The sequence below is a fragment of the Brachypodium distachyon genome, chromosome 4 (genome assembly GCF_000005505.3).
Source record: "Brachypodium distachyon strain Bd21 chromosome 4, Brachypodium_distachyon_v3.0, whole genome shotgun sequence".
Taxonomy (NCBI): domain Eukaryota; kingdom Viridiplantae; phylum Streptophyta; class Magnoliopsida; order Poales; family Poaceae; genus Brachypodium; species Brachypodium distachyon.
In genome coordinates, this window is record NC_016134.3 from 35,415,768 (window position 1) to 35,428,586 (window position 12,819).

Sequence of the window (12,819 nt, forward strand, 5' to 3'; positions counted from 1 at the left end):
AAAGAGGAAAAACAAACGCATCAAAGCCAGCCGTAGAGAGGGTGAAATTGGGATCTATATCTACCTAAAATAAAAATCCATCCAAAGCATTACTGTGCGTGATCTTTACGGGTTTTCATTTTCAATGAAATTTCAATGATTTTGGTAGATACCAAAAGTTCGCACTGTTTCGGCGAGAGTGAATTCGAGCCAAATTCAAACCTTTGCCAAAAACGAAATAAATAAATAAATTGTTCGGGATTTCTATTTGGGAAACTGAACAACACACTTTTGCATCCCGGACTAAAATGAGAAAGCTAATCTGTGCCATGGTGTGGATGGTCGAGTGGCCGATACAATCGTCCTAACCGGAAAACAGGGCTAGCCGATCATGTAATTCGTCAACAGGATGACGCATCTCTAGCTGCTGCCCCTTTTCTCTTCACTTCGTTGTCGTCAATTTCAATCCCCAACGTCGATCCATCAACGGACAACGCTGCGTAGTAGTACGCGATCGTTATCGTGGACTCCACCGCAACAGTCAGCCAAGTACACGCGAAGCGGGAACAAGAGCGGCACACACCAACGACCATCTTTAATATTGTAGGAGCAGGATTTTATTGCACGAGTGTCACCTAACCATGCAGGGTTGGAAATCTTCAACACCGATCAACGTACACCAACCATATATATGATCGGAATTGTTGATGCTGTACCATTGATTGCACCAAACCTGATGGAGCAAATCGTTTGAAACCTCGTGATACTGACCAGAAATCGTTCTAGTCGGTCGCTGCAATCAGGTTAAGTCAAAATAATTAAAATTTGATCAATTTAAAAAAAATATAGGTATATCTATAATATCAAATAAGTATACTATAAGGACACTATATATGATGATGGCTTTGGTAAACTAATTTGGTAGAGTTGTAGATGTTGATAAATTTCCTATAAACTTAGTTAAATTTTAAACTTTTCAAGCTAGAACAAAGATAAGAGATCTTATAAAAAAATGAACGGAGAGATCTAGTACCAAAGAGGCAGTCAGGAGAGAGTGCCTTGAACTTTCTTGATGCATACTAAAGCAGACATGCATCAAGGCACTGAACTTTGATAAGACTATGGAGAGCTACTGCATGCATTTAACGGAACTTCGCCGATCGAGAACTCTTTTTTTCTTTTCATCATTCGCTCCTAGAAGAGCGATCTCATGTGTGCGTGTTTGGCGGCTTGTGCTCGTGCTCACGTTATAACGTGGGAAAGCTAACTGTATACTCCATCCGTCCCATACTAAGTGTCCCAAAATTACTCAAATATGGATGCATCCTAAAAAAACGTCTAGATTTATATAATATTTTAACACTTAATATGTAACGGAGAGAGTAGTACATATGTCTTTACGGTGTCCGGCCCGTTCCATCTGAATTTCTCATCGTCGGGACGTAGGCTGTGTAGTCAACAGAAATCTTGCTGTCACTACCAAAGAAAGGGTCGAGTATAAAGATGGTGAAATAAGACTTCTAGGATGTGAATGCCCGTGCTAATGCTAGTCAATTGTCAAGATTCTGTACCGCGGGCACGGAGAAGGCATGAACTGATCCAGTCTTTTCTGTATGTAGGGCAAAAAAAAAATGCTGTGCACGTTGGTGCGACCATGTACGTATCGTTTGATCAAAGAGTATGATTTTTGCTAGAGCATATGACCCAAATTTTTTGCTAGAAAATATGACCGAAGAAAGACCATTTGGTTTATCCTTCTATTCTGAGAGGAGAAAGGCTGGACAATCCATCAAAGAAAAAATAGCATTTCTTTGGGAGAAGAGCTACCACTCCGGGCAAAGTTTTTTTTTAAACAATCATCTGGTTTTATCGATTTAATAATAAAAGTATTTAATATCGAACGATATAAAGATTTTGATTTAACTACAAATTACATTAAAATTCTGTAAACACAGAATTTCTCTTTTTGTTCACCATGTAAGAACCAGCTACATGAAGCGTGCACCCCAAACAGTGAGAATCCATGACTATTGAATCTGCTTCGTCATTAAACTGACATGGAAGACAACTAGAAAGAAAAGGTCACCTTCATAAAGCAGATTGTGATGACTCCGTCAGGATGGTAGCTAGCTAGGAGACATTTGTTTCATACGCTGGCGTCTCCACCGTGTCATCGTCAAAAACACAAAACCTCACGAAAGAAGAAGGTAAATAAACTAATATTGAAATGTTGATCCACGTTTCCTCCCACTCCGTGATGCCAAGTTGACAAGACGAGAAGAACTGGCAAGGAACGAATCTGTGGGAACTGTTTTTTTTTTCTTTCCTTCGCCTCGTTACCGGATTCCAAAATATAGAAATAGAATATAAATGCAACTGAAAAGCACAGGATTAGAAGCACTCTGGAATTCAAAAGGGAGAGTTGTTTGGAACGTAGGAATCAGAACACCACTTGCAGCTGCAATGCTGTAACCACCATGTACTTTATATTGCAGTAGGCATTTTGCCAACTGTACATTCCTAAAAAAAAAAACTTGGAGCTGCAAGGAACGGTACACGTGAGTTTGTTTATTATATATGACACATGAACACCAAAATTTCCGATATCATAGGCATCAGCACTAAGCAGACTTGGGCAGGCAACAGCAGTTCGAGGCAGCTAGTGACTCACAAGATGGAAGCAGCACCGAGTTTTGCCATTTGCTCCCAGCTCGTTTTTAGTTTCCTCCAAAAGTACAGGTTTGTCTGCCTTAATTTCCATGGAAACTTTCCAGACGATTCTTCCATTCCTAAAAACACTGTAACTCCTCCGGAGTTCCTCCGTTCCAAACAAGATACTCCATCCGATTTATAAAAAATGAGCATTGTACTCCCTCTGCTTTCTTATATAAGCCGTGTAAATTTTTCATCCGATCCTGCGAAATGTAAGACGCGCAGCGGTTTTGGCAGTCCACGCGAGCCCACGTGAACTGCATGCAGAGAAAAAAATCGCTGTCTACAGAAAAGTCAGGCAGCTTCCTGATTGTTGCATGCAGGGCAGTTAATTTTTTTCCGTGATTGTTGCCTGGAGGGGCAGTTTCCATTCTCGGCAGTTTGTAACGCGAAGGTTTGCGTTGATATTCACGCTCAAGCTTACACGCTTTATATTAAGAATCGAAGAGAGTACTAAATTTCCGACACTTATTATGAATCGAAGAAAATAGTAAGTTTTTTTTTCTAAAATACACCCAAACAGATGTATCATTGATTTAAAAAAAAATTGATGCGATGCAGCTGCGAGCTCTAAAGGGCGGATGCAAGAGGGCCAGCCGTCGTCTCTCCACTCTATCATCAACCTAGCAAAGCTCTGCCCACTAAGCAGCCCTGCCCGACCCCATGCCTCCGCCTGGACACCTATAAACGGATAAACCTGCGCAGGTCAATGGCATTAACCGGGACATGCATAATCAAAGACCACCCTATTTCCGTGCTTAACAGCCGACTTAAACAACAGGTGTAAGTAATACCCGGGAAATAGACTATTTTATAGAGAGAAAGAGTAGATTTGTTGCGGTCTCAGTTTTTTTTTAGTGGATGTCGTGGCCATAGCTGGTACTCCTACTGTCCTACAGGCAACAGCCATCAGTCAACCATTCTTTCTTTTTGGAACAACCCATAACCATCGGTCATCCCGTTAATCCGTGACAAAGATTGTTCGTCGTGGTACAAACTGAGCCCAGTATTTCCCTTAGAAAGTTGAGCCCAGTAAAAAACACCAGCAACCAGTTAAAGCCCGACAGCAAATGTTGTCCCGCGCCGCCGCCTGGGTGGAACAGCCCAGGAGCTCCAAAAGAGCAGCCCAGAAGCAGTTGCGCTACGCCACCGCCCACCGGGCTCTAACCAAGCGGACGCGCCGCGCGTACTGGGTACATCGGGCATTCGGGCCGCGTCTAGATGCCGCTAGGAGCGGATCGAGGTGGTGTCGTGTTGCCGATAGGAAACAGAGCTCCAGCTAGTGCCAATCAGCGTTAAATCTGCATTTGCAACCGAGATCGTCTCAGTGACATCTCCAGTGCTTCCCGTCACTACGTTCTTTCCTACGGCGTGAGTGCGGCCGGACTGCCGGAGTCGAAACTCGAAAGCGTGAAAGATATACACTTCTCCTGTTGTTGTTGTTTTTTCTTTTTCAAACGGCACGCAATGCGACCTTACTCCGCATGCATTAACTTACAGGTTGTTACAGCTAGTGTTACCACTGTACTACGTGGCTTGTGCTATCTATCTTGTCTCCATGGACGCGTACGTACACCGCACCGGCCGGCCACTGGATCGCATGATGCATCGGCCGGCGCCGATCGAGGATCGACCGAGCGTGCCACGGCCACGCACCCGGCGGTACGACAGAGGGGTGTACACATCTCGTCCTGTCTGCCGGCCTTTTTCACGGGGCCGGGGTCTCCCCCGCTTTCTCTCTCGACGCTGTCCAACGCCCATTCACCGGATCGCCAATGTTGGGCGCTCCACCCGCGTTTCGATTCAATTCACCCCTCGATGGATCGATCGACGTACGCCTCTTTTCACCCCTCCTTTTCCGTCTCGCTTCGGCATCGATCCATCGACTGCGTACGTGCATACATGGATGCCTTGTCCACAAGCTAGCTGTGGTGCCGTATATATATGGCGTAATCATTTCAGTCAATGGCTTCATGATTACTTGGATATAGCGAGGAACCAAATCTTCTAAGTGCAATCGATCCTAACCTTGACCCGTTTCATTTGCCACGCAGGCTTTCAATTTAGCGGGTCGGGTCGGGTCGGGTCATGTTGAAAGCGTACGTGGCAAATTAAATAGGTCAGGGTTGACATGTGCCACCTGACATTGGTCCACGTCTGTAATCGTGTCAAATTGATTAATCTAAGAGATTAGGGTGTTACGAGAAGTTTCGCGCCAGAAGTTGTGGTTCCTTGAGACAATTAGTCATAACTATGGTCCTGCGAGAAACTTGACGCAAAGAGTGTTGTTTTTCTGAAATTTACTCTAACAATTCAAGACAAAATTTAAACAATAATGTCCTATATAAAAAGGAATGAAGGGAGTAGTTACAACAAAGGAATTTCATACAAATACATCGATCATGCAGCAATATGCAGTAATTAGATAAATATGGATATTCTCTTTTTATACTTATTAATAACATTCAGTAGACCACATATATACTGCATTTCATTATAAATTTTGTTGTTGTATTTGCACCCTTTATAAGTTGCATGACTTGACATATATGAACCTAGGCACCTAGCTATCTGTGATGCAGGAGTAGTTGCTGTACAAGAGTGTGGCTCCTATCTCTTTAAATTTGTTACGCATTCCCATGTCTTTGCACCTCTTTTCTTTTGGACCTCAAATGCTGCACTCCGGTGGATCTCTCCAGCACCGGTTGTCTTCCTCGTGGGCTCAAAGCAAATCTGTCCCAACTAGCAAGGTTTCTTGGAGCAGTATATATTAGGTAGGAATAGAATGAGCACCAATTAAACTGGAGAGATAGATAGAAAGCACTGATAACGTACTTGAACAAGTTAGCTCTCATCCTCTCTGTAGACTTATAAATTCTGAACTGACCATCATATCCTTCTTAATGAAGAGCTATCGTGCAATCTGGGCCGTCCGTGTGCTTGAATTTGAAAGAAAGGGAGGTGTACAGGAGTGTAAAGACAATAGAAACTTAACTAATCCATAGATGGAGATCGACGATCAATCTAATTAGCCATAAGCTGCAGAAACAAAAATCTATCCTTTTAGCCGTCTAGTCAGGAGGCAACCGCATTCAGTACTCATAGTCGATCGCTTAGTTACTACCTCGATCTGATCTGGATCTGCACAACCGTGGGTGCTCCATGGAATCGGAATCGCCTAAGATTTGATGCCGCCGATAGCTAGGCTAGGCTCTCGCATGAAAAGGAGGAGGAGAAGTATTCTGGTGGAGAAGCTAGCAGCCTAGCTAGAGCGCTGGTTGCGGCCGGTAGGTCTGCATGCATGCCTTTTTACGCCCAGATGATACTACTTCGCTATACCACTGATTTGTATGACTTTGCCACTTCTAACTTTCAATTAATTATAAGCCTAATTTCTTTCTGCTTGAGATCTTTCCAGGCCCCGCATTTCTGGCACAGCCTGTCAGCAGAATGTTGGGCTACTTTTTAAAACAGGACCCGATATTTCAAAAGAAGTGAACAGGGCATAAAGCAAGCTAGAACCTGTCGCAGCTCGAGACTGGATTTATAAATTAAAACTTAGAAGCTTAAGTACTTCAAAATTACGAAAAAGTTCGTGGATACATTGCTGTCAACATGCAAAATTGAGACAAATTATACATCTTTGTGTTCGGTGAGGTGGCATGCTTGAATATTAAGAAAAATAGGCAGCGAGAGGAGCTCAGGGGCGGAGCCAGGGGAATAATTAAGAGGGCGCACTTTAGACATTTTTAAGGAGCTATAATTTCAATTAGAGAGGGGTGGAAATCTGACATTTACAATGGTATAACAAAATTGAGTGGGGGCATTAGCCCCATGGACTACATGGTGGATCCGCCCATGGAGGAGCTCCTATTTAGATTTATAAGATTTCTAATATTCTATTTAAATTCTACCTTAAAACTTAAATACGGAGTAGGAGATTTAAAAATTGAACTATAAAATAGGTTCTCCGATCCATAATAAGTCGGAGGAAGTACTATTTGGGGGGTCCTGTTTATACATCCTATGAAAAACTCACCGAGAACAGGAGCACAGAGGATCGAAGGATGCACCCTCGGCCCTAGCTAGCTTCTCACTTCAGGTTCTCTCAGGTTCTGTTGGAATTGGCTACTCCCACCATTTCACTACAATTGTCGATCCTCCGTGTGGCATTCCAAAAGCTAGCTTAAAGCCAGTAGTACAATCGACCGTGTCCCACGATTGCACGGATAGATCGATCTGGTTAGCTCAGTTTGCCCACGTTTTTTCCCGAAACGATCGATCGCCCACATTAAGCTATAGCTAGGTGCAAAAGTCTCGATCGATCGGATACCCTGCAAGGCCAAAGTGTGCTAATAATTCCGCATTACACACAAAGTTGACGTGAAAGGGCTCAGCTCGGTGCACTACGCGCCTGATTAAGCTGGATCCACAAGGCTGCGGCTAACTAAAAATAAAACAAGATATGCGCAAGTTGAGCACTTGGCGCCAAATGCACAGCGTGTCAAGCGTTTACCTGTCGCATCTAAACTAGCAGCTTGCCGATCAAACCACGCGCATGTGGCTACTTAGGATAAACCGCGACGCCTACGAGTTTAGTTTCCGCACCTAGGAATGCTTTTGCTAGTTTTACGCACTCCTCCTCCGGTCTTATACTGGTAATATCATTATAAATATCTTGATTAGAAAGCTGAATTAATGTTATACGAGTGAAATTTGCCTCGACAAATGCCATCCCAGTGTATAGCAAGTATGGGTGTAACTTCCTTTTTTTTAGATGATACTCGATCCAGACGTACAAACTGTTATATCAAAGAAAATGACTGGGCCATATTCATTTTGGGTATTGTAGAAGAGATAAATTTTACTGTACCTAAAAGTCTAAACTGCCTTTGGGTGTTACACTGTTTGGATGAAACAGATCATTAGGTATGGTATTGCCCAAAGTAAAACTACCGAAAAGTCTAAATTTTCAGAGATTGTGGGCTGTTTCCGGTGGCGCTCCGACTTCCTATTCGATCTCGAGTACAGGCTCACAATACGGATTTTTTTTATCTGCATGTGTGATGATAGTGACATGAGGAAGAGCGGTAGAAAAGACACACCTGAATTACGGTAAAGCATCTCTTCAACTAATGTTCTCTCTCTCAAAAAAAATTAATGTTCCTAAAAAGAGAGTTCATATAATTTTTCTTTCTTGAACCTAACATAAGGTCGATCTAAAACATTACTCTCTCTGATCCATAAAAAAATGTCATACGCTTAGTATAAAATTAAAAAATTAAAACAATACAAAATGGACAACACCTTTTATGGATCAGAGAGAGTATCTACTTATACATGGACTTCATACGTTGTCTCTACTTCAACCTATATACGTACAGGGTACACTTGTACAACTGCAATTTGCAAACATCTGTCGTTCTGGGTATTGATATGGTCATTTTTACTTTGACGTGGAGATAACAGGGAGTACTGGATATGTGTGGCTGCAACGGTTTCTATCTCCGATTGGGGGTCAATGTTTGGGTACAACCTCATCCGAGCGGTTTGAGGTTATACTGCTGCTAAATCAAGAATCAGTTAAAGATCACTCACTTTCCACAAAGCAAAGTTCCCCTTCTGTCCAATGTAATGCTCCACAGCTAGCTTAGCCGGGACAGAGAGGAGCAAGATAAGCTAGGGGCCGGACCGGGAGAGGGCCGGGGGTTTGGTTAAGCTGGAGCGAGAGATAAGGTTCTCTACTGATGGGTGCTTAATTGGCCTTGATTAGTTAATTGTATGCCATCCCCTAGCTTGCCGATATGTTAATCAAATCGGCTCACGCACTGCCTAATGTGCCGCAGCATCTAATGATCTAACCCACCTGCCTCCCGTTTTTTGGGTGTGGCTTTTGCTCGCTGCTTCGCTAGCATTCGCTAACAAACATGGGAGCACACACGTGCGGCCAGGCCACCAGGCGGCGCGCGTCGCGACGGACCTGCCTTTTGGAGGTCGTCTTCGGCCTCTCCCTTTGCCAACACCTGTTCGGCCCCTTGACCTTAGGACCATCCAACGGGTTGATTGAATGAAAGTGACGAAACGTCCATAGGGCGCAACATTTGCTAGTCATCCCGCGCAAGGACGAAGTGATGAATTTCGTGCACCGTACATGATACTCCATTCTTTCTTTTTCTTACGTGACGTTTTGGAAAGTCAATTGGTTTGTCAAAGCATCTTATAAAAAAAAAATACTCCATCCGATCCATAATTTTTGTGATATAGTACAACTTTAATACAATTTTGTATTAAATCAGTGGCATTTGTTATAGAGAAGTACTCTTTTCTGGTATATGAGGCCCCCACACATCCTTAGGTTGAAGATTTTCCTAATGTGACGTGAGTCTTATATCACAAAAATTACACATGCCCTGCTCCGACCTAATTGCAATCTAAGACTATCACATTCGGTAGATTATTCATAAGTCAAACATAGAATGGGTCATTGTACCTGAGGAAACATTGCAAAACTTATTGTCGAACACCAATCCCGAGACCCGACCAACTTCCTCTCTACCATGCATGTGGAAGGAGGTCACAAAGTCCATGACTCAGATAGATAGCTTATCAAATTGTTGCAAAATATAGGATAAGACAATTTAGTAGGTAATTGAATTAGAGCAAGATCACATGGTTATTTAGTAGGTTACTAATTTCGTCACATAGGGAGCGACACAATGGTAGTACTTGTGAAAGTGTTGTTTCCATAATGCCTCTCACACAAAGATACGATTTAATTTGTTGTAAAAATAGCTACAAAATAAATGTCCAATCACGCAGATATCGTTTTGCTAACGTACCATTTCAGGTGCACCTCAAAAGAGCCACTAATTAAAGATGCATATGCTAATATTCATCTTTGTAAACATTATCATGTCATTTGCATACATTATATGTGATCTATATTTTGTTTTATATTATATATGGTCTCTAAATGGAATACAACAACTCCACTCTATATTTTTCTCTAGACGGCATAGGACAGAAGCAGCGGCATCCAGCCCAGCCGGGCCCACTGACAGACCGGCGAGCGGTAGGCAGGCAACCAATGAGCGAACACAAAACCGTTCTTTCTCTATAGCCGGAGGAGCGCACGCGCGCGCGCGCCAATCTCCGCAAAAAACAAAAAATAAAAATAAAACGAGACGCGCGCCTACGGCCTGAGCGGCCGGAGGTGGACGGGCACGCCGTGCTTGGGGCGGAGGGTGAGCACGTTGACCGGCGCGTGGCGGTAGTCGTCGGAGATGGCGAAGCGGAACTCGGCGAGCAGCATGGCGAGGACGACCTTGGCCTCGAAGAGCGCGTACGTCTGGCCGACGCAGTTGCGCGGGCCCGCCGCGAACGGCAGGAACCGGGCCGCGCCGGACGACGACGAGCCGCGGCGCGCTCCCGGGGCGAACCGCTCGGGCCGGAACTCGTGCGCGTCGGCGCCCCAGATGAACTCGTCGTGGTGGATGGCCAGCACGGGGATCCACACCGACAGCCCCCGCGGCAGCCGGAGCCGCCCTTCGCCGAGCGTCATGTCCTCGAACGCCATCCGCGGCAGCAGCGTCGCCGGCGGGTACAGCCGCAGCGTCTCGTGGATGATCATCTGCAGCTGCATGATCGTAAACAAAATCGATTATGTTTCCGCTGATGACGATTTGGTAATTACGGAGTATTTTGATTTAGGTGCGGCGTACGACGGTGAGCTTGGGGAGGTGGTCGGCAGAGGGCGGCTGGTCGCCGCAGACGGTGGCGACCTCGGCGCGGGCCTTGTCCTGCCACTCCGGGTGCGTGGCCAGCAGCATGAGGGTCCAGGTGAGCAGCAGCGCCGACGTCTCGTGGCCGGCGAAGAAGAAGGTCTTGCACTCGTCGATCACCAGCCGCGTGTCGTAGCTGAACTTGCCATCGTCGGCCGTCGACCCTGCTTTCTCCTTCTTCTTCTCCATCTCTGCGAGCAGCATGGCGAGGAGGCCGCGGCCGTAGGTGGACGTGGTGCGGCCCTCGTCGGCGATCTCGCCGCTGCGGCGGATGGACTCCATCACAACGCACTCCAGCTCGCCGTTCAGCCGCCCGATCTCCCGCCTGTACTTGCTCGGGAAGTACCTGCGTACGGATGATCGAAAGCTGTCGTCAGGCACATGTTGTGCGCAGTTGTTTAATTAATTTAGGAGTTTAGTCGTGTGCGCACGGATGGATGGATGCGCCAGTGGATGATGGGACTCAATCCAAAGCTCCAGACAAATTGAAAGTCTGTGCCAGTGTCCAAAACTAGCCGGACACTGATATATGGGGTGGCACGCTCTAGCTCCTACCCAGAGCATGCAGCGACGATCGACGAGCTTAATTAGATTAGCTTATCGCAAGGCAGCCAGCTATATATGTGTGTCGAAACTGCAAATGCGCGCGCAAGTGAACAGCCGTAGCGACAAAGGCCAGGCAAGGGAGTGTTGGCGCGAGGCAAGACAAGAGAAGGGCGCCGGCAGTGGAATTAGTTGTATAAGTTAGCCGGCCGGGAGGGGAATTAAGGGAGGCCCGGGGAAGATGATGCATGAGTACGAGTATGAGTATGACTCACTGGCTGCCAGGGATCCAGAGGTAACGGCCGGAGCGGGCGGTGAGGCGCTGCAGGTCCTCAAGGAGGTGGAAGATGCGCTTGCCGGTCTCGTAGCTGGTGTCGAACTCGGTCCGGGAGATGATGTCGCCGGCGAGCCGTGTCATGTGGGCGCCGATCTCCACCTCGCCGCGCCCGCGCGCCGCCGCGTCCCGCAGCGACACCATCGTCTGCTTCGTGCACTCCACCATGTGCCCGACCCGCCCCTGCACGTCAGCACGTGCGCGCATCGGTGAGGCCACGGAACCAGTTTACAATGCCAGTGAATGTACATGTTGGACGCGTGCGTAGCGTACCTTGAGCTTGTCGGGCATGAAGGCCGGCGCGACGACGTGGCGCTGGTGCGACCACCTGGCGCCGTTGGCCATGAGCAGGCCACGCCCGATGAAGTGCTTCGTCCCCTGCCGCTGCAGCCACGACTTGCCCGTCGCGTGCGCGTATTTCGACGACAGGAACTCCTTGATCATGCCCGTGTCCGTCAGGCACAGCCGCGGCTCGCTCCCGTACCAGTACACGAACAGCTTCCCTGAAAGAAAAACGCCCACGCCCCGCCCCCACACGTCAGTCAAAACACACACAACACACAAGGGCCGCGCCGGGGGATCAGTTCCCGCGATGTCCGCCGTAATGCGGCCGGGCTTATAGATCGATCTTAATCTATTTATTCTGACCGTACCGTAAGTCCTGGACCAGAGCACGTAATGGGGCATGAGGCGGCCGACGATGTCGTGGCTCAGGGACGGCATGTCGCCGGCGGTGGCCTCGGCCACGAGGGCCGACACCTCGCGGAGGTTGCCGACGAGCGGCCGCGGCGGGGGCCCGTGGACGCCCTGCGCCGCCATGGCCCTGCGGATCCTCATTGGCGTCAGCAGGTAGCAGGACAGGGTCACCCACGCCGCCCCCAGGAGCAACGCCAACGTGGCCGACGCGGTGGCCATGGCCATGGCCTCCACGAAACCCATTAGAGAATAGAGACCTAGAAACAGGAACTGAAGGCGAGATTTAGCCGCGATTAGGGGCGTTAGGAGCAAGTAATTTGATTCTTCTTTGCTAGTAGCTTTCCTGCCTGCCTGCAATGCAGGCTTTCTCTGCGTCCCCCCATCTTGGATATATATACACACTGCACGGTCTGATGATCGACATGGAGGGGCAGATTTGGCATGCCACTAAATAATTGCCTAATTGCGTACCTTTTTGATAAAGATCTTTCATTAGCTGCGGTGCGCCCCTTCCTTTTACTGCCCTCGATCATAAGTACAGACATGTGCCTTTTTTTAATTTAATTTTTGGTAAATAGAAGTTGTATTGCCGTGAGTGATTTCCTTGCTGTCAAGTGGTTATTAGTGCCTTAATTTGGAAGACTAATCTAATCAATCGGATTGAGAAGTAATCCTGCATTTTCTTTAGTAGCAATTGATGTGGTCAATGTATGTTCCCACTAGGAAAAAGTAGGAGTGTATCAGCTATATAGGGAAGTTGTTTACTTACAGATT

The 12,819-nt window shown here is 46.8% G+C and overlaps 1 protein-coding gene across 1 annotated transcript; it reads right to left on the reverse strand.

The window, feature by feature from the left end:
* Positions 1-9,626: 9,626 nt before the first annotated feature.
* LOC100829850 (cytokinin hydroxylase) lies at positions 9,627-12,396 on the reverse strand. The gene is made up of 5 exons (XM_003578045.4): positions 12,003-12,396; positions 11,623-11,852; positions 11,291-11,532; positions 10,413-10,818; positions 9,627-10,327 (listed from the first exon to the last, which is right to left on the reverse strand). The coding sequence occupies exons 1-5, from the start codon at positions 12,286-12,288 to the stop codon at positions 9,884-9,886; spliced, it is 1,608 nt and encodes a 535-aa protein (XP_003578093.1). The 5' UTR covers positions 12,289-12,396; the 3' UTR covers positions 9,627-9,883.
* Positions 12,397-12,819: the final 423 nt, after the last annotated feature.